Raw genomic sequence first — 22,887 nt, 5'->3', positions numbered from 1 at the left:
CATGTTGATGTACAACTAAATCTACATGCAAACTGCATGTTTTTTTTTTTTTTTGTGAAAGTGCATTTTCAATAAAATGCACATTTGTGAAAGTGAATTCACTCAAGTATGTTTCACTTAAATGTACTTTCGATGTTCAGACCAGGACCCATACACACACACACACACACACACACACACACACACATATATATATATATATATATATATATATATATATATATATATATATATATATATATATATAAAATATACCGTATGCACACCTAAACACAGTTTACTGAATTAATTTCTGTTATTGGCTTGTCTTTTTGTTGTGGAAGGAAAATGGAGGCCCTGTTTAAATCATGCACAGAAGAAAGACATGGAGACATACAGACAACATACCATACAGAAGGCAACCTTGGTGGGACACAGACTGGACAATTGAGTGCTGTGAGGCAGTAACATTAACTGTTCTACCACTGTGCTACCTTCAGAATTCTCATAATTTTATAAAGAGATTCCATAACATACTAATTTCTTCAATCATGTATGCATTCAATTAATTTGGTAATCTTTTGTGGAAATAAGTATATTGTGCCACTTGTGGGTTAGCATACTACATAGAAAAATCTAAAGGAGATGTGCCACTTGTGGGTTAGTATGCTACACAGACAAATGTAGGGGCTACACAGACAAATGTAGGGGAGCTTTTTCAAGGCATTCTACTGGGTGGTAGCAGGGTCCAGTGTGTGAGCAAGAAAATGATGCATGAAAACCACATCTTTGGCAATGTCTGTACTCGCTTATTAGTCTCGAGAAATAAACATTTTACCAAATATTTGTTCATGCTTCTTTACTGACTGCCTTTATTTTCTTGCATTATAAAAGTTTAAGTTAACACCGATGTTTGAGGGTAAGTCTCCAAACTTCATGAAGTATTGGTAGTTATGTTTATTTACAAGCAAGGTACGAAACTCTCAATAGGAAAAATATGAGATGGTTCAGCCAATAATTTTATCTAGCATGTTCCATTGCCACAGCCAAATTGACATAGTTCTTAGTGTTACTCTTCTGTGACATTTCTGTCATCAGTCATTACCAGATTAGAGTTAGTGCTATGAACTGTAGTTACTCCAGAATAACAGCATTAAATATCAGTTATTAATGCCATTCAGTAAGAAAATATTATAACTTGTCATGTTTCTTAGTGAAAGAATGTTTGAGTTTTGAAAGTTTAATTTTGGAGAATTTATTCCTTATCAATTTACAATACAGTTAGTTGAGTTTGTGCTATTAATAAGTAATTTTGCTCTGCTCTTATCATAACACTGTGTTAAACTTGAAATCAGATTATGACCCCCAACACTTAGATATTCTATGAAGAAGGTCATGTTCTTTCCACCATGATGTGATTTGTATCAGAAACTCTGCATTAAAACCTGATAAACACACTTTTGTTTTTCCATTTGCGCATGTGAGTTATGCTGACAAAGGTTTTTAGTATCTTGTTACACTAAACAAAAGATATAGATTTTTCTGACTGTCACAGTTCGTCTCACTGCTTCATTCTGTCAAGTAGAAGGTTAAGCTGCTTAATGTACGTTTTTTAAAATTCTAAAGGAAAAATTGCACGTCAAGATACTCTCTACACTGAAGCTAATAGTTTTTCTTGACTACATAATCTTTCAAGATATGGAATTTAAGAGGCATACCTTATATCTTGGTATTTTGGAGCAGTTAATATAAGAAGGTACTTGGTAAAACAAGATCCACTGAAACATATCAGCAGCAGAGCAAAAAGCCCCAGACATGATTTACTCTGGCAACAGAGACAGAATACGCCTACTGGTATTTCTTCAACAGAGTTTTCAGAAGTCATGGTGTTTTAGAGAACAGGATAGAAACCTTCTGAATTGGGACTATTGAAGGACTACACAAGTTTATTGCCTTTAAAGTATGAGGAATTCCTTCTTTGCCTTTGATTGGAAATACTTTTCATTAGAATCTGTGGCCACAATTTCTTGAGAGACAGATCTAGAAAACAGCTGTGTTGTATATATCAGCTGTCTTAGGACCACTGTGCATTTGTCATAGAGGTGTCCCTTTCCTACACAACAAAAGGTGCAAATTATTATTATAATTATCAGCCTTTGTATAATCAGGTTAATAAAATTAGAACATTTTGATGGAAATTACCTGTCATGCCATTGCATTTAAAATCTTTTAAACAGCCATCTAACAACAAAGCTAATGTTATGTCTATTATTCTTTAAAATAATGTCGACGTTGATTTACAGGCAAAGACCTCTTGTTTCCACACAGTTTTCAGACCCTTAAGAGTCAATAAGGTTTATTCTATGGCTTTTACTTTATTCCACAATTGCTGCAGATTCATTTGTAGCAGGTGAATTATCAAAATCTGTAGTATCTAAAATGTATGAATTCCGCTCTGATTACTTCTGAATCTCCCATGATTTTGTATGGATTTATTTGATCTTTTCCCTTGCTCAAATGGGAGGAGTTTTACTTCAAGATGTGAATAAGAAAACTACTAGCTGCTTTTTGTCAATTTCCAATGAACAAGCACCATTTATGAATATTTGGTGACCATTTTTTTCTTCTGAATGGTGTTGAACTCAACTAGGCCTAATTGTTATGGTCTTCCTCTGCTGTTTTCTTCAAGTTGATAATGAGGAACTCACTTCACAGGCTTCAACCTGATATGTACATTATGTCTGGTATTTCTTGCCATGTTCATTTTATACCATTTTCAACTAAATGGAAACATGGATAGTACTTGATTTTCATTGTTTTTGGGGGTGTTTTTAATATTTCTGAGTGCCTTCTGTTGAACACAACAGTGAGTCCAATTTTCTATCTTTAATTTATAAAAGTTTCACAATTTTGACACATATATAGGGATATGCTACATTGATATACTGTATGTACCTAGTAAATAAATTATTTTTTGTGAAACTTATATGTAGATAGAAATATGTACCAAAATATATATGATAAATAGGTGTTCATCTACAATGTATGATTTTCAGAAAAGATGTTACCCAACAAAAGAAATTTTAATATGGTAAACAGAATATAACAATTTTAATACTAAATATAGAATGTGTGAGGCTTCATAATCTCTCATTACAATTCTGTTCCTCAAAACACTCCCATTTTCTTTAGGATAAATGTATGTATTTGTCATGATCTAAAAAGAGAGGCTCTTAAGTGTATTTTTATATGCATTTCTGTAGTTTGACATGATTGAGTCAGAAATATTTGATTTCTCAAATAGCTATGAGGTTTGAAAGAAAGGAATTTTTGTTGAATAGTGTAATATCCATATATTTGTATGTGATAATGTTGATGGAAAAAGTGTATTTGTCTTAACACTCGTTAATCAGAGGCATTTTTTTTTTGTAAGGAATGTATTTACTCACTTAAGCTTTTTTTATTCCATGTTAATTAATCCTCAGATGAGTTGTCAGTTCTGGGCTTTAATAAAAGTTAAATGTACATACAGTTTCCTTAACTTGTCCACCAGTGTAAACTGTACAATTGTTGTGATGCTAGTGCACCAGCACTTTTTATGATGCCTTTCCACTAGTCAGGAAATACATTACAGCCCTTTGCTGGCAGAAATGATTTGAAGATATACTAAAAATTATTAAAACATATAGCAACAGTGCCTTTAAGAGGGATAATACCTTCAACTTTTTTGTAGGAGTGTTTAATGCCGTGCATCTACTGCAAAAGTAGTTAAGCAATTTTTGGGGGGTATTGGCACAGATTTCAATTGCGACAGCTACCTTCAAGTGAATAGACATCTCTTGCAGCAGACAAAAAATAATGAAAGATCTGCTAGATATGCTTAGGCTGAGAATGTGGAGATATTGGCTATACTTACTGGGGTGTCTCCTGAGTTTCAGAAAGAAATTAGCAAATGAAAAGGATGCAGAGTCTCCATTATACTAACTGTAGATGTTTACATTTATATGAGATAAGTGCATACTGTGACAGGCTGATATTTACACCCAAAGTGTGTGTTAAGATCTACCTACAGCTTACTTACTAGAATTCAGTTTTCTTACAATTATGGACCTGTTTCGTGGATTACCATTATTTGTATGATTGCAGCATTTTGTGTGTGTGTGTGTGTGTGTGTGTGTGTGTGTGTGTGTGTGTGTTCATATATGTGAGGACATAATTATGACTATCTATCTTGTATTGTTGAATATTAATATAGCCTGTTTACTTATAATTGTGTTTATGTCTTTGGATTTATAAAAGTGTGTTTTGTCTCCGAGTATAGAAATCCATGCATGTTCGTTTGTCAGTGTATAACACAATGTATGTGAGTGCTTGTGTGTATTTGTGTAAGTGCATAATGCATGCATGTCTGTGAGTGTATAAGTACAGAGCATGTGTTTGTGTGTGTATATATTTATATCTGTCTGTATATGTGTGTGTGTTCTATGATTGTGCATTTATTTGCATGTATACAGTTGTATTTGAATGTAGAAAGGTGTACGTGTGCGTGTGTGTGTGTTAACCACACTGGGTTTATGCTGACAGTACTTGGCATTAATTGACAAGCCAACTTAACATTTTCTGTCAATAAAGTTTGTTTGCCAATTTTTGTTGAACTAAAGTTAAACATTAAAACTTGGTCATTTGACTGGTAGGTTTGAACAGCCTGGACATTTTGCTGAGTATTTGAATTACTGTGCAAAATGTGTAACTTTATTGTATTGTTTTTATTCTTCTATGGCATGTATTATTTATTATATATTTTCGCATTATTAAAGCTTAATGTCGGTGTGTCACTCACCACTGGTCACATTTCAAAGGGAACATTGCTATCTAAGAGAACTTCCTGGTCATCATGCTTGAGAATTCATTCTGTAAATGATTATACTATAAAAGATATGAACAAAGACACAATAATTCAGTCTGGAATCTAGTTATATCTTGACTATATGTTATAGTTTTTTTTAACCACGAAGTATAGCTGTGCTTATTATATGTTAACTTTGTAATACTAGGGCCTATATTCAAAGAACCTTTATGATAATTTTGTGCATCATTGCTGGAGTAATGGAACACTAATGGTCATATGTCAAGCTTGTATGTCTAACACTAAAAAAAGTATGATCTTTTCATCAAACTACATGGGATTACTGTAAGAGACTGAATGCATCTAATCAGAGCACACACATTCTGTACTTGGTGGCCTTCTCAAGCATATAGTTACCCTTCAGGGGTAGCACCTACCTTTCGGATGTAATGTTAATGAAAGCTGATGGCCAACTCTAAAATGAGTTCTTGGCTATACTTGACATTAGAAGTGTTGGTTGGATCAGATGGTAATATCCAGTAACAGGTGTTCATAGTAGGTACTAGATCTAACTCTCTTAGTATCAGAAACAGTACTGAGATAAGGGGAGATCATTTCACTCCTCATTCCAACATAGACATGGGATAACTGAGTGTGACAGTGAGTAGTTTCATAAATCACATAAATGCAAGTCTGATCACATGCTGCACTTGGTAATGATGCACTGTGGACAGTTTGCCATTTAGTTTGTCTTCTTTCTTTCCCCAGTAGACTGTTTGTTTATTTATTTATTTATATATGTGTCTTTGTTTACCAGGAAAGTCCGACTGGGTAATAACTTTCTTGGGTGGTGTAAGCCAGGGAACCTTGTTGGCTAGGCTTACGTAGGCCCTTGGGCCGATAGCCTAGTACCTACCTATGAACTTATGAACCTATGAACTCATTTTCAGTGGAGGCCTGGGGAAAATGCAGAACACTGTGGGTGTTTTTATTATAATTTATTAGGTTTCTGAATGAACCATTGACAGATTAAGTGACATTAATGGACACATGAAATTGAGTTTCTAGAATGGTGCTTTACAGCCAAGACTGAGGTCTAGAAATTTCTGTACATGTAATGCCTGTTGCATCAATATGGTGCTTAGTTAATGATTGCAGAATGAGGGGTACATGTATGCAGTGATGCTGGAGGTGGCAACACATTCCTGCCTGTCTCCCTTTGTTATTGCAGGGTACATCAGTGCATATCACTTTCCAGGCTCCAGCCAGTTACACTCAACAAACACAAATGATTCTTTATGTGATGTACACATTAAACAATTCTTATACTACCTGTCTTATAAAAAAACATTCATCTTGATAATTAAATCATGCATGTATACCCAACACACTCTGCAGTCCACAAATTTGCTTTAGTTAAGACTTTTGTCACTACCATATTGTTATGCACAATGCAACTTTGCTGCCTCAGATAATTGGGACACACCTATTTCAAGTTATATTTTCTGTACAATTATTATTCACAGATGAAAGTATAACCAGGGCTTTTCTTTCCCTAGAAACTTTCTACATTTTTTTCAACAGATATATGACTTATTTGTAAGCCCCCTCATCTCTTCCTTTATACCTTACATATTTTAACCAAACATTTATAGTCAAAACAGCTATCTGATTGGACAAAGCTTCACTGACAAAAGCATACATTCATTATTGGGTGTGTACTTTAACTCTGAGATGTGAAATGCACTAGTAGTGAATTCTTCAAATATGTTTTGTTATTTATAGATACAATTTAAGTTAAAATGCAGTAATATGTTTCAAAATATAGTAATAACATGGTAACTCAATGTGGTTCAAGTACCTGATGTTCAGGTTAAACCACAATGTTAGACATGCATGTCAGGGTTATTCACTTTCCTACTAGTTTATCTGAGAATGTTGATTCAGAGATACATAACAGTGACATTCAAAATCATAAGTCTGAGGTTTAGAAGGTCTTAAGCCTTACAGCATACCTTTCAACTGTTATGATTTAGGCACAACTCTATGATTTTTGTTCTCAACTTTAGCCTTGCTCCTTATAAAGTCAAATCTATTCACGAGTGCATGCCTTATTAAACTAATAAACTAAGCCCATATAAAGAGTCACTGCCCACCAGGTATATAGGGTATAGTATATGAAAATGTCTATTAAGAGAAATAAGTATTTCTCTTTTTGACCATCTGTTATGATTTTTAAATGACTGATTCAGTGCTATGATTTTTAATGCTCAGATGCTGCAAGGTGTGCTGCACAGTTGCACCTTCATTTAGGTTATGGATAGTAGATTGCATCAGTATTGATCTGTTGTACTGATTCAGGACATGATAAACTTTTTCTCAGGTGTCTTGCACCCATGCAGAAAGGGAGATGAAGATATTTCCTGTTCTAGTATCTTTCCAGGACAGATATATTCCTTAACATTGCTAATACATATTGGGGCTTGCATTGTGTTCTTAATAATATTTAATTTCTCATTATGTAGGTCTGAGTGAACTTGTAATACATGCCAGAATATATTTTGCCTTAAATTTTCACATCTACTTTACAGCACACCTTTTTTAAATCTGTGCATTTAATTAAATTCATAGTTAAAAAATGTGAGGAAAAAGCTTCAACACTTTTGAGCAAATAAAGTCATTTAAGGAAAAGACTGTTCACTTCCTACTCTGTTACATAGGCTTTGTGTTTGTACGAAGCCAAAACCCTGACAAGTGGTAAAATTTTCTCACTTCAGAGATGTGGGTGGCATATCTGCTTAAGATGTGCAAGGATGTTTAAAACTACTATGCAGGTATAATCTAGAAATATCTGCAAGTTTTTCTTTACTTCAGGTCATTTCAGGCAAACCCATTATCCATATCACAGTCCACAACTGTAAGAAAGCAACAGATAGTTTGTTTATCAAAAGGCACTTACATCCAGACACCGTTATCAAAGGAAATGGAATCAGTGTTACTTACTGCAATAACCAAGGGGCAGAAAGGTCATCATCCCTCGCTGTTATCATGGATTTAATAGCAATTTCCACTGAAAAAAGGCTTTTGGTTTTGTTCATATTTTTTTAAATGTCACTGGATAAAATAAATATGATTATGATTTTATATATAATGTTTAGTTGTGGGAAATGACATCATATTCAACAATGCTGTGTAATGCAGTTGCTTTAATGGTGAAAAAGGTTGTTTCTCTTCCATGCAGGAAAATAATATTTTCAGTACTTTTTTGTCTTTGTTGTGTGCTTCAGGTCACTTTGCATATAAAATAGTTATCTACGGGAATTACTTCTCTCAGTAAAATATATATTGAAATCTCTAATTTCCAGTTCTGAATCAAAGATGGTGCTCTGTTGGCTGTTTGGTACTGTGAGGCCAGTAGCTCCAAGCATTTACCTCCACCTGGCTACTATGTAACTCTGGCAAGTCACTTAACCAGACAGTGCTTCTGGGTTACCCGTGAAAAGGGACACTTGTGTCCAGTAGGCTTACCTGGAGTAAAATGTGTGGTTAGGAGGGAAAAAAAAACAACCCCCCCTCCCCCCAAAAAAACAAGCAGAGCTGAAACTGATTGTTACGTATTATGCACCTGATATCCCATTATTAAGTCTGATTTATGTATCTCAGAAATGGGTGATTCTCTTTATTTTAATTATCCACTTACTTACATACATACTTATTTTTATTGACTAAGTAACCTCTTTTCAAGGCAGACCCCAGAAAGCATCTGTACTAACTAGAAGAAATTTACCCTGGGTACTAGAGAACTTCTCTTCTTTTTGTAAGTGCAATGAGATGTTTTACATGCACCTGAACTGCCACACACTCTGGTATATGAGACCTTGGTTCAACATCTCATATAGAGAATAGCTTATTCAGGGGTGTACCCCCTCCCCCTTACTGCAGTGCAATGTCAGTGTTGTAAAATTAATCCAAGCACCTGATGCTGGACTACAACCACAGCCACTTCATCTAGTACCAAAGGCATGTGTTCTCCCTGTTGTCACTGACACTATATGGACCTCTTGCTTAAAACAATTCCATATGGAATGTATATTTCCCCTTAGTTGCATTGAAATGCTTGCTGATTTCTTCATTGTTAAGCTTTAGAACATTGTAATTTCAGGGAAAATGGTGTCACTGTCCATAATGACCACTTGATGTCTGCCCGTATGTTAACATTCTGTCAGTGGGTAGGTTTTAACTACAGATAACTAAAACAAAGAGAACTATAACACAATTTGTTGCACAACCATGGTTCTTATTAATAAAGTTATGACAATAGCCATTCTAAGTAGAATATATCGGATATCTTTTTAGTAATAAAGGATGGAACAGAAAATAAACAGGCCTACATTTATAAAATTGCACTGTATTTCATTCCATTGCACCTATTTAAGCAATAGGGCATATATGAACTCTACTGTGTGTGCATATATGAACTCTACTGTGTGTGTGTGTGTGTGTATATATATATATATATATATATATATATATATATATATATAGATGTAGATATAGATATAGATAGATATATATGGATCCCTATCATATGATAGAAACCTAATTTGACTGAAACTCATTTGACTGAGACCATAAGACTGAAATTTAAAAAAAATTCAAGACTGAAAAGTCACTTGACTGAAACACATAAGACTGAAACCCGTAATATTTAATTTCAATATACTAAATTTTAAACTGGAGCATATAAAACCAGACTAGGTGGGGGGCTATGCACCCCACACCACCCTAACTATGTATACTAACTCCAGGATCACACTACAGTGGGGAAAAGGGCATAGTAGTGGCAGCATGTAGACTGCTGTAAGGTACATAAAAAAAGATATGCCCTTTTCCCCACTGTAATGCAATCCTGGAGTTAGTATATATAGTTAGGGGGTGTGGGGGCGCAGCCCCTCACATTGGGGGAATTGGGGGTATGAGGGGCATAGCCCCCCACCTAGTCTGGTTTGTTATGGTCCAGTTTACAATTTAGTATGTTGAAATTCAGTCTTACGGGTTTCAATCAAGTGACTTTTCAGTCTTTTAAAATTTCAGTTTTATGGTTTCAATCAAATGTTTTTCAGTCAAATGAGGTTTCTATCATATGATAGGGATATCTCTCTCTCTCTCTCTCTCTCTATATATATATATATATATATATATATATATATATATATATGTGTGTGTGTGTGTATATGTATATAAAAGCCATGAGTAACTGAAATGAAATACTGCTGTTTTCTTTGTCTGTAATTCAATGTCTAATAAATAACAATTTCTTTTTCTCATTTTAGGTTATCATGAAGTCTTTATCAAAGCTTTACTGGTGTTTAATATTGGTCTTGATTCTTCGCCCAGCTGAAGCACTTGGTGGACCAGAAACCCTCTGTGGTGGAGAACTGGTTGACACACTACAGTTTGTTTGTGGTGACAGAGGATTTTACTTTAGTAAGTATTGTTTTCTAACCTTGCTTCTGTCAGGGTACTTTATATCTGCCTTGCAGACTCCTGCTTTATATGATCTTTATCATAGTGTTACCAATAAAACAAGCAATAAACATCAAGATTGCCCCTTGTATGTAAGTGCCAATGTTATACTTTTGTACTTCTGAAGACTCTTCCTTTGACAAGTTTCTGCAGTATTGTGGTTAAGTGACATGTTTAGTTAGGTGAAATTTTATGTTGCTTTGCTGACACATCAAATTTAAAAAAAACATCCCTCCCTTTCCAAGCAAACAAAGTCAGCTGTTGTGCTGAATAAGCACTTCCTGCTTCAGATTGTCCACATTATTTTCAAAACAACAGAACACACACACACACACACACACACACACACACACACACACACACACACACACACTGAATTCAGAAAATAAGACATGCAGGGCAAATGACAAATATCTGAAAGTGCTGCACCCTGGGGACACAATGGCCTCTTTGTTTACTTTCACATTCTTTGGGGGAAGGTGACACTATATGCTACATTCCAGTCCTGCAGGACAGAGACTTTAAAAGGTTAGTAAAACATTTTCCTAGGCATTCACTGGAGAGTGCTGTGAGAAGGAAACTTAAACCCAATGCACAATATAAAACAAAACTTGCGTATTGTCTGGTCACAAATTGCAAGTCTGTGATTTTATCATTTTAATTAAATTTTTGGACTTTCCTTGGGGGGGGGGGGTGAAGAAGTAAACAATAAGCAAGGTCTTTGATTCTAATGCAAATAAGTCTCATGCACTGAGTGTAACAAAGCTGTGATGTGTAAATGTCATTACATGCCAGAGTCACACACATGCACATACACTCTTACACTCACACATGAACTCTAAACACACACTTGCTTTTTAAGGATTCTTTCCATGACCCCTGACCCTAAACTCTTTATTATGCACACCACTGATCTTTCCCACCTATGATGAGCACTCTGTGGAATAATCCTTTTTTTCTTATTGCTGCTTTCTAAGGATATTTGGTCCCCTGTTTAGGGGTTCACATCATCCCAGAGCTTTGCTTCTACATATGTGTTAATGGCACTCTTTTGGACCGCAAGCATCACTAAGGCGGTTCTTGATCTTTTTACCTGAATAAGTCTTTTCTACCTTTTGTGCCATGGTGACCTGTTTTATTCCTTCCTCTCACAGTTCTATACCTAACCCATCAAAAAATGCTCACAGATGTCAACAGCATGAACTGATTCAGTATCAGAGTCATACTGGTGTAAATCTGTTGCAAATACAGATTTCACAAACAAAGCCTGATCATGGGTTTCTGTCATATTAAACCACTGAATCTGTAAGCATTCCTGATCAGTGTTGTAGGCAGATACACTAAGCCAATCCAAAGCAAGCCTTCCAAGTGCTGAGTTTTATGCATATTCAAACTATTTGTATTAGTTAATGTACTCTTTACTGCACAGCTGAACAACATATTTTATGCAATTGTATATGTAGCATCAAAATATTTACTTATGAGTGAACTTTTTTCAATGTGACTTCACTTTTTAAAACTTTGTTTTTGCATATCTGACCCAGGTCATGGCTGAAAGGGGTCTTTGAATGAGCCCACCTACCTGGTCAGCAAATGCTAAATCAATAAAATAAGATACAGTAAGCTGAAACTCATTGTTTCTTTCTAACAACAAAAACTTGATGCTGTCCAACTTAATGTGCAAAGACTTCTTCCTTAATGCATCTGGCTAGATGCCCTTTACCTGTTGCAGTAATTTTAACCAAAATGCAAGGAAACTGTTATAAACCATTGAAATTAATTGCACAGTTTTCATCTTAAACATATATTAATTATCCTTTGTACCCCATGTACCCCATTACATTCTCATAGTAAGAGCTTCAGCTGCAGTTTCTGAGCTGTTCCAAACACATCTAAACCTTCAAGCAGAGCACGAGTGTGGGGAAATGCATCTGGCACTTGGGGGTACCAGTTCATGTATATGTCCAATGGTGGACACAGGCCTATTACACAAATCTAATGCTAGTGCCATATTTTGTAACTGTGGCAGTAACCTGAAATGGACTTGGCTTAACTTTTTTTTGTCAAAATTCCTTTTTGTTAAAAATTTCTGTGCATATTCCTGTATTTTTAAGTGTAGTTTAGTTCCAATAATATGCTCTGCATCACTAATGTTGAAAAACAGGTTCATAGGTAGGTACTAGGTTATCAGCCCAAGGGCCTACATAAGCCTAGCCAACAAGGTTCCCTGGTTTACACCATCCAAGAAAGTTATTTTCCTGTGCCACTGTTGAGCAGAGACACAGAAGTGATCCCCGGGATATATTTCCTATTTCCCATCCACTCATCAAGATTTTTCTTGAAGAGTGCTAATAAAGAACTTTGCTTGACATAGATGGGTAGCCTGTTCCAGCATATGGGAAGTCTCTGGGACAGGAATCTATCCCTCCAGCATGTCCTGTTTATTGTGGTGACAAGGTTTAGGTCCCTAGAGCATGTAGCTCGGAGGGATTGGGATTTCTTTAGGTGTAGCATGTCCAACAGCTCTGGGTTTGACATAGCTTTATATGTTAGGCAGAGATCACCTTGGAGTAGGCGATATGCTACGGAGTAAAGCTGGAGTTTTTTGAGGTGGTCAGTGTAGGGCATTTGTTTGAGGCCAGTAATCCTCTTTGTGAGGTACTTTTGTAGCCTTTCCAGCAGCTGCAGATGTCTTGCGAGGTACATTCCAAAAGGGGTGTTTTACTCTATAATGGGTCTAATGAGTGTCGAGTAGAGGGGAACAATGACCTCTTTTTTCCTGGATGAGAACCCTTTTATGATGGTGTGCCACATAGAAGGACTTCCTGACTACTGTGGTGATGTGACTATCAAAGGAGAGACTACTGTCCACCTGGGTCCCAAGGTCTCTTATCACGCATTCGGTGTTAAGTAGATTGCTGCCTATGTGGTAGTTCATGGGTACAGAGTTTTTACCAAAGGGGATGACACTGCACTTTTTGGCATTGAGCTTGAGACCATGGCTCTGACACCAGGCATCTGTCTCAGCGAGGCCATTCTGTAGGATGTCCACATCATTTGGGGACTTGACTATGGCTCCTAGTTTGCAGTCATCTGCGAACTTCGTTAGCCAGAGGCCTTCTGTGTTAGCCTGTACTTCAGAGAAGTAGATAACAAACAGGAGAGGTCCCAGGATGGAATCCTGTGGTACTCCACTTGTCACTGCTTTGAGGTCAGATTTGGAGTCAGCAACTTTTACAGTGTGGGTTCTGTCAGTGAGCCAGTTGGCAACCCATCTTGTGACATAGGGATTTATACCTAGTATAAAACAAAACAGGATGGAGATTGCAGAACTCTTAAGGCACTGTTATTCAAGACATTATACCATTTTCTTATTTGCTTGAACTAGTAGTTGCTTTGGTAGATGTTAAAGGCTCTCATAGTTATTAAAAATAAGAAGAATTTTTCATGATGCATAATCCAAGTTTCTTCCATTCTCTACAAATATCTTCATGAATTTTCCTGAAAACTTCATCAATTGCTTAATGAAAATGCAAATAAATAAAATGCAGTTGCAAAATGTTGCACTCTAGAGACAGTTCATATTGACTGGTATGTTTTATGTAAGTAAAATAGTAGTTTCGGCACACTCCTGACCTTCGCCTTCTACAATTCGTGCAGGGCTCATTACATTGCATCTTGTATAAGGCTGTACACAGAACTTTCTGGAATAGACACTTTTGTAAACTAAGGAAGCTCAAACAGGGGCAACTTTATGTCTGTCTAGGTACAATGTTTCATGCAGTCAAATACCACATTGTTTTACCACAGTGTTAATAAATTTTCTGATCCCTGACTTGGAAGTGGAGAAGTTCCTTAGTGAAACAAATTCATAAGTAAAGCTGTGGATAAGAAAATATATTGTTTTAAAAAATATTGTCAGTACTAGCATTGATTAATAGTTATTAAAGGACATTCCATTTTCATGACTTGAAGTTCTACAAATTTTACCTGGGATTGTTACATGTAGTTTCTGATCATTACTGTGATTGTATAATAAATTCTTAGTTCATCTGAGTTTATAAAATTAAAACATATTTTACAGTCTGAGTACTAAATAAAGAAAAAAGTCAATTTTACAAACAGCATATTTAAGGAGAAAAACAATTTATAGTAAATAACTGATGTGGCCTAAAAATGTCAGGTCCATGAAATCTTGTTGACTGCAGATTTTGGAATTTTATATTTTTCTCAGAAAATGAAAAAAAATCAGTATCCTTCCTTGAAAGAATAGTTTGTCACTCTGATAGAGTTTAACCAGTAACCTGAACATTAAAGAAAAATGGAACAGGTAAATAACTGAATTAACATTTAAAAGTGTATTCACCAGATATTCTTTATTTTCTTTGCTTTATAGGTAGACCACCAAGTCGCAACAGAGGAAGGCCAAACCGTGGAATTGTAGAAGAATGTTGCTTCAGAAGTTGTGATTTGGCCCTGTTGGAAACTTACTGTGCCAAACCAGCAAAGTCTGAAAGAGATCTTTCTGCTACAACCTCCTTCCAGATGATAGCACTAAGTAAAGTAAGCAAAAAACATTATACTTTTTCAGCCAGAATTAAAAGTAAAAGGGAATCAGTTATGGGTGTGTTAGATGAGTTGCTTAGACAACATACAATTTTATTGTTATTGATGAGTGTGCAATTTTGTTGTTATTGATGAGGGAGAGTAATTAAGTAGTAATTAAGTAGACTATCTCATTCACCAAGAGTGGTTGTTAGCACAGATGATTAAGCCTATGTACTGCTATTGAGATGCTTTCTGTAGACTTGGGTTTGTGTCCTACAACCTCGGTTTGGTTACTGTGGGACTCTGAACACTCTTCTTAATCATACTACCACACCCTTGAAAAGGGTAACCTGTATTTAGTGGGCTTACTCAGTTAACAAATAAATAATTAAAGGTATAGGATTCAGGCTCAGATGTGATTGCATATTTTGCAGCACAGTGCTTAAGGGTTACTGCTTCATATTACTTGGTGCTTAGATTTTTACCAGGTTGCCTTACTATAACTGCATTTTATAAACATTTTTGAAGATGGTGTTCTTCATTCTACCAATGAACAACTAGGCTGGTGGTTCATTTTCTTACTCTTGCAATTAGTATAGAGGATATGGCTAAGAGTTATTAATGAGTTGCTTGTAACATTCTAGCATTGGATTCTGTCAAACTCCATTTACTTATTATGCGACTCTGAGCAAGTCACTTAATTAGAAATCTTTCTAGGTTAAGTGGGTGGTGCAGTGGTTAACGTTTTCACCTCACAACAAGAGGTTCTCTGGTCCAATATTTGGCTAGGGTGTCTTCTGTGTGGAGTCTGCATATCCTCCCTGCATTCATGCGGGTTTCCTTTGGGTACTCTGGTTTCCTCCCGCATTCCAAAGACGTGTCTGGAGTGTTTTTCCCTGGGCCTCCACTGAAAATAGGCTCTGTCCTAGTTGGACTTCCACAGTCAACAAATGTTAAATAAATAAAGTGGAAAATTGAGATAGGCCCTTTAATGGTCTCCAGACTAAATGCATAGAACCTACAACTGTACAGCACATATACATCAGATGCATTTACAACAACAGAAATGCTAAGCAAGCATGAATTACTTCTACCGTTTTCAAGAAATGGCCATGTCAGCCATCTTGAAAATGGTAGGTAGAATTTAATATTCCTAAGTAGTATAAGAACTGCTCGATACATAGCTATGCATACTGAAGACTAGATTCTGGTTATGTCATAGTGATCCTCAATGTAAGGCTATTTCTGGAATGCACCATTCAGTTTTTGAAATGGTATTTTATTTTACCTCTTCTGATGTTTATGTTTTAACTTAACAAAATGTATCATAGTTATTGAAATGTATATTTTATTAAAGTGAAACTGCAAGTAAAAAGGTCTCACAGAAAAACCTTATGGACAAAAACATGAAACTGACCCTGCCAAACCAGAGACTTCAGTGTGTGTAATGCATAAACCTCCTTTGACAGAGGCCAATGGGAAATACACAAATTATCCCTTAAGAACATACATACAGGTGTTTTAGCCACATAGGTACAGAATGCCTCTAACCTTTTTTTTGTTATTTTTATATGTGTTATTAAGGTATTCAGGCAAGCAAATCAAAAGTCCTACTAGATGTAGACATTAGCTGCATTTTGTTAATAAATTGGAAGTAAATGCCAACTGAGGGGAAGTAAAGTGGGTATACTAAAAATTGTCACAAAGGTGTGTCAACACAACTATCCAAACCACAGCTTACGTAATGCAGTAGTAGAAGCTTTAGACGGAACTTTATATAAACTGGAAGTTTAGCTTAACCAGCAAGGACTCTGAGCCAGTAACAAACTTCAAAATGTAGTCTCTGTTATGATTCTCACTCATTCTCTGCTAGCATTTGCTGTAGTGTGACCCTGAGCAATACTTAACCAGGCCGTGCTGCTGGGTCAAAGGAAAGGGGCTTGTACTCAATGGGTTATGGGTTACTTAATTAACAAGCAAGTACAATAAAAACATTAAATTGAAATATGATAATGGACAATTCAAGTTTCACATATCCAAAACAGTAAAACCTTATACCCTTTGCATTACAGTTAAACAAAACAATCCTTCCTCCCTTGTTGACTGCCTTTGCCTTTTTACCTCACCTTAAAAACTCAACTTTGCATCTATCTTTTGCTTCATATTTCTTGTCACTCCTTTTCCACTTCCTTGATAGCATACTGAGCTGCTGCAAACCCTAAAACATGGGCAAGCCCTTTGTTATTTCACACAACTCTGACATCTATCAATTTTCATCTTTGTCTTGCATGGCCATTTCACAGTCAGGTGTAGCCTGTGTCTTATTTTCATATGTTGGTGTTACTCAGACCTCAGCTGTCATACATAAATTGATTATACAATACTTCCTATCTATCATTCAGAATTGATAACAGAAACATGGCAAGAAGTTTTGTAGTGAAAGTAAAACACTATGACAATGTGTTTAAGAAAAAGTACTGAAGGATTATTTAGGTTTTTAAATGATGAGAAGACAGCAAGAAAACTAATCAAAAATAATAGTTTAATATAGATCATCCTTATGAAAGGAGTGCCTCCAGTACTCCAAAGAGTTAAAGAGAACAGAGTAAAGGACATGGAAGGGAGATGTATTAATAAACCGTGAGAATCTGCTATTTTAAAGGCAGAAGCCGAGGTAGCTGTAAGATTGTGGATAAGAAGACTGGTGACATAATTGGTGATGGGACCTCATCTGCTAATGCAGATTAGAATATGTAGCAGTTTATTAGCTGAGTATCTGTTAAATAATCATTGTGCACCATTCCTCTGTACTAATCTTTAAATATTATTTGGCAGCAGGTATGTTTTAGTAGTTAATCCAAAATTAGTTATATTTTGCTTACTCATGTTTCCTACAACATTTTCTGATTGTGCAACTGTAAGTAATCTCTGAACCAAATCAAACCTCCCAGTCATCAGAAAAATTAATAATTGCCAATGCCATTACAGGTTCGTAACATAATGAAAGTATTTCTCCCCATTTACAAGAGGAACTTCTTTACTAAATGAAACATGCTATTGATTATCTCATTTTTATAAATAGTAATGCAATTGTTTTGGTTTCTGTGGCTTGTTAATTTGTATGTACCAAATCATGTAATAAGATTTGGCCTTTTTATTTTATACAGGAAGTGCTAAAGAAAAGCATGAAGTTTACTAAGGAGTCATGGCAAAAGAAGCATGCCCAACGTCTGCGAAGAGGCGTTTCAAAGAAGGGACTAACAAAAAAGCTCAATGTAGAGAACAGAATGGTAGCATCAGTCTTGGAGGAGGTGAACATGCACAAGCCCCTTATAAACATTCGGGGAAGGCATCCAGTTGTAGTGCTAGCTTCAGATACGTATGAAAGCCACAAATAATTGCAAACTTTTTGCACATAAGAACAATTTCTAATGACAAGAGACAAAGCTTTCTGAAATATTCTGTGGCATCCATTATTTTCTATTTAAGTTTTTTTGGTAATTGTGGGTTGGAGATGAGCCTCACTTTGGTCTTTTTCCAGAGCCAACATAGTGGAAAGAAAGAGATAAGTTTCTTGCCATGAAACAAATGGACAGCTGGGCGTATGAAAGGAATCAATACATTATTGTAATTTTCATTTCCTACCAATGTTTTCTTGAAATCACAAATAATCTCAAACTTTATAAAAAAATATATTTGCACCTTTAAGTACATTATAAGGATGCCAACACTTTTGCACCTTTTTATACAGAAGAAAGAAGATGAAGCAAGCACACTTGTGAGAAGTGATGTGAATGGAAGTAGCAAACTTATCCAGACTTTGCAAAAAATACATGCTTTTCTCAGTCTCTGATTTGGAACTGGAATTGTTTCAAATGGTGAGAGGAGTTACATGTAGCAAAATGAAAAAGACAGAATTATGATAAAAAATGGTGCTAACTGCTTTGAAGATGGAAGATGTGGGAAAACCTAATAATGCACATATGACATGGAAGGAATATACTGAACTTGAAGTCAGCTTTTCGTTTTAAGAAAAGTATATATTGTATATATTTATATATAATATATATACATATATAGGTTGATATATATGTATATATATTTAGCTTGGTTGTGGCCATGCAAGATAGACAATAGAAATGTGGCATAAAATATGTGATCAGAAAGAAAGACCAGCAATAATTCACTGATCATTTCAATGCAACTAATGTTATTGTCTATCAGTAGTGGTAGTAGTATATGTTCCTTGCTTTGCTTTATAAATACTTGAACATGTACCTGGGGGAGTAGGTGTTTTTTGTGATTTAGTCCATGACCTGAATCTTGCAAAGTTGAGCCACCAAGCCTTTTAAAAGATATGGCACTGCATTTTTCAAAAATAAACCTTATTTATTTTGTTATAAATATATATGCTAAGAGAATAAATTGGTCCAAATAATATACTTTAGCACTGATATGCAACTGCAGGAAAGAAAACTGATAAGATATTTTTTAATTTTTGTACCTAGAAACAGCTTTTGTAGATGCTTTGTACCAAAAATGGAAAAAAGAAAAAAACACAAAAAAGAAAGAAAAATTATTTTTTCATTCCTCTGATAACTGTCTGGAACATATAAGTCCTAGCACATTTGCTTTAGTTTATATACTTTGAGAATAAGACATGCATTAAGGGCCAGAAAGTATATATATAAATATACAGATATAAAACCTTTGATATTTTTTAACCCATGCCCCCTTATATAATGTCAAGGTCCCCTGCATACATTTGTTTTTAAATCTGAGTTCAAAAAGTAACTGCCAGGACACTTAGAGGGTTATATTGTTACTGCCACAAATCTAAATAATGGATAAAGAAAAAAAACAATCATACATTTCTTGAGTATAATTATCAAAATGCTATGTCATGGTAAGTAGTACATATGTTATGGCATGCTACATAGCATCTGTTGCATTTGGTTGTACACATCATGTGACAAATTAAACCCTATAAAGAAATTAGTCTTTTGTCATATCTCACAACACAGCAGTATTTCAGGCAGCTGTAGAAACCATTATTGAATATATTTAATGGTAATCAAGATATTCCCATCCAAAATTTCAAAGATGTGAGCAAAATGCCAATGCTGGTGATATACTTTTATTAACAGCCTTGGGTTTCCAATAGGCTTTTATCAGTCCTCCTATTAGCCTGTGGCCATTCCATGTCAGATAATATGATTGCATTCCTGTCTCCTAATTTATTCCGGGTATTCCACGTCGGGCAATGCCAATCGATTGCATTCCTCTCTTAAGAATTTAGCTCTTGACCATTCCAAAACAGACAGTACTCAACAATTGCATTCCTCTCTTCTTACTCAGCTTATAGCTTTTCCAAGCCAGAGAGAGTATAAAATGGTCACATTCCTGTAAAGCTGCAATACCTTTATTCTTTTTCCAGCTAGAATTTGACTAAAACATTTTTCTATTTTTGCTTAATATGAACATTTCTTGCAAATGTGAGTTTTAACCACAGTTACAAATACCATCTCAAATATTAACATATTCAAATTTATTATAATAAACGAGTCTCCAAAGCACTTTTAGTTTCATCATTGCAGGTTATAAGAAATTAGGTACTGCAGCTTTTTCAGGAGGGTTTTAACAGGAGACATGAATATATGAATAGAACTTAGGTGTATCTGTTTGCATGATCTGAATGTGTGCATTTCAAACTCAGTTGTTAGTTCTATAACTCAGTGCAATTTTTTAATCACAGCTCATTTCTGTTAAATATATCAGCAAAGCTGAACAATGTATTGCACTAATTTGTGTTTGATTGTGCCACTCAAGCAAGCATTCTAGATGGCTTGGACTATTTTGGGTCAGAACACAAGCATCACTTGGGGCTGCTATAGGTTGATATCTTGCACTGTACTGCCAGGTATTTAAATAACGCTAGCCTTGTTAAAGACATACCTGAGAGCAGACTGGGCAATGTGACATGTACACCTGTACTGTTTCAAGCAATCATCCTGAGCAGCATGGGTATTGCTCTGAATCTGCCAGTTTTTTTTAAACAAGCAACAAAGACTAAGGACATAAAGGACAGCAAAGACTTTGCACAGCTTGCTTGTTGCTTTATTTTCACTTAACGTAGTTGATGTTAGAACTCTTAATCATGTGGTACTGATTATTTCACTTTATATATGGACATTATTGAGGGTGCTTTTCTGCACGGGTATCTCAAGAGAAGAATGTACAGATAATGAGCAGAAAAATGCTTATTCAGTTAAACATCATAATTTTAATAATCTAGTAAAAGGCATTTAAAAAATGCTAAGAAACAGTACAGTTTGGTGCGACCTGGCATGTTGGAATATAACCTGTGATAAAGGGTAACAAGACTTAAGAGACTACAAATGTGAGGTGTAGAATAGGCTTTACATTTATAACATTATGTTGCACATGCTAGTCTCTTATTCTGCCTTGACTATACATTTCTCAATCATTGTACAGCCCTTACTTTATGTGCAATTGTCTCTCAACAGATAGTTTTACACAGTATATGTTTGTCCTATGACGTGCACCACTAGCATTTGAAATATGAGGTTATGTCCAGATTCGTAGAAAACTACCACAGTGGTATTGTGAATATTCCTGCTGTAAGCGTACTTTCTGGAATATCAGCCAGTTTGGGAACAAAGCTGTTTAGGTAGAATGTTCTGGAAACAAAATAAGAAACTGAGTTGTCACTTCTAAGTTAAATGGATAATGTAGCTTTACTTAATATTTACTTCACTGACTCAGTCATACCCATGCAGGGCCACAACTCCTGTAACTGGAAGTAGAGGCACAAAGGTAACTAAAAGCAGGAAGAAACTACATAAAGCACAATATGCTGTCCAAAATAATCTTTTTAGAAAGCCAATAATTCATACAACTGTTGTGTCTCAAGAAGTCTAACATTAGATCGTTAAAGCAGGTATTTTAGTTACACAAGAAGTGAAAATAAAAAGGGCACAATTCCAGACAGTTATTTGCCTTATCTTGTCAGAGACCTATTTTATCAATGTTGAAGTCTGATAAGATTTTTGGTAATGTTCTGATGGTGGTCTGGTGTCCATGACATGACCCAGAATGCCAGAGGATGTTCATTAACGTATTTCTGCATTCCATATGTAACTACTAGAGGGAACATGAAAACAGATCAACATTACCACACCAGTCTACTGTGTTAGATTTAAAATTGCTGGCTATTATCACAAACTTTCATTTCACAATCAAGTTACTGCAGTAATTATTTCATGTATGGACTTTGATGTACATCAACTTAAATGAAAGGACATTCTTTCTGGTTGACTACCACAATCACATGTAGTTAGAGCAAGGTAGAAATTATCTGTTCAGTTTATGAAATGTATACACACATCAAAGATTCAACACATACAAGATTCTTATTCAAATATGCATTTGTTATTTCAATAAAACAATGTATTACAATGTCAAATTCAGTTGTTTGTGTGTCTAATTTTAATTTGTATTTGCATGCAGAAATTTTGTTTGGTTACTAAGACTGTTTTATTTTGCATCCGTATGTATCTTGTGTTTGCAATGCGCACTATCACTTTGATTTTCTTGCACATTTCCAGAGATGAATTACATTGTCAGTTTTGAATGCAACACTCATTCACTGTTCTCAGCAAAAAACATCCAAACTTGCACTACGGGATTCATTTTACAAACTTTAAGTTGAACTTGCTTCTATGAGGAATAAAATGCTCAAGGGAATTTAAGATTCATGTACCGAGTTAAAAAAGTTTAGAATCCAGGGTTTGATTCTGTACTGACTCTGTTTTGTACACATGACCCTTCATTAGCAACTTTCTAAGTTTCTAAGAGCATATTTAAAATTTGTCCCTATTTTTGGGGCTTCACCTCCCCATTGTTTTTGTCTTTGTCCAGATTTTTTGTGCTAACAGGTTGAGAGCTATTGTGGGTGTTTCAGATTT

General features: G+C 35.3%; 1 protein-coding gene across 2 annotated transcripts in view; it reads left to right on the top strand.

The window, feature by feature from the left end:
- The window catches only part of LOC122791612 (insulin-like growth factor II), a 50,656-nt gene extending 28,271 nt beyond the window's left edge, over positions 1-22,385 (top strand). Inside the window, exons 1-4 of one of the 2 annotated variants that reach the window (XM_044059404.1) lie at positions 1,565-2,106; positions 10,159-10,312; positions 14,748-14,914; positions 18,067-22,385. In XM_044059404.1, coding sequence (XP_043915339.1) covers positions 10,165-10,312; positions 14,748-14,914; positions 18,067-18,297 — 546 coding nt within the window. In that variant the 5' untranslated portion in view covers positions 1,565-2,106; positions 10,159-10,164 and the 3' untranslated portion in view covers positions 18,298-22,385. Of the gene's footprint in view, positions 1-1,564; positions 2,107-10,158; positions 10,313-14,747; positions 14,915-18,066 lie in introns of those variants that run through there. The other variant, XM_044059402.1, reaches the window with a different exon arrangement.
- Positions 22,386-22,887: the final 502 nt, after the last annotated feature.

This window comes from Protopterus annectens, chromosome 17.part0 (assembly GCF_019279795.1).
Source record: "Protopterus annectens isolate FY-2018-M chromosome 17.part0, PAN1.0, whole genome shotgun sequence".
Taxonomy (NCBI): Eukaryota; Metazoa; Chordata; order Ceratodontiformes; family Protopteridae; genus Protopterus; species Protopterus annectens.
Note: the sequence above shows the minus strand (reverse complement) of the source record. Positions and strands in the feature narration are given on the sequence as shown.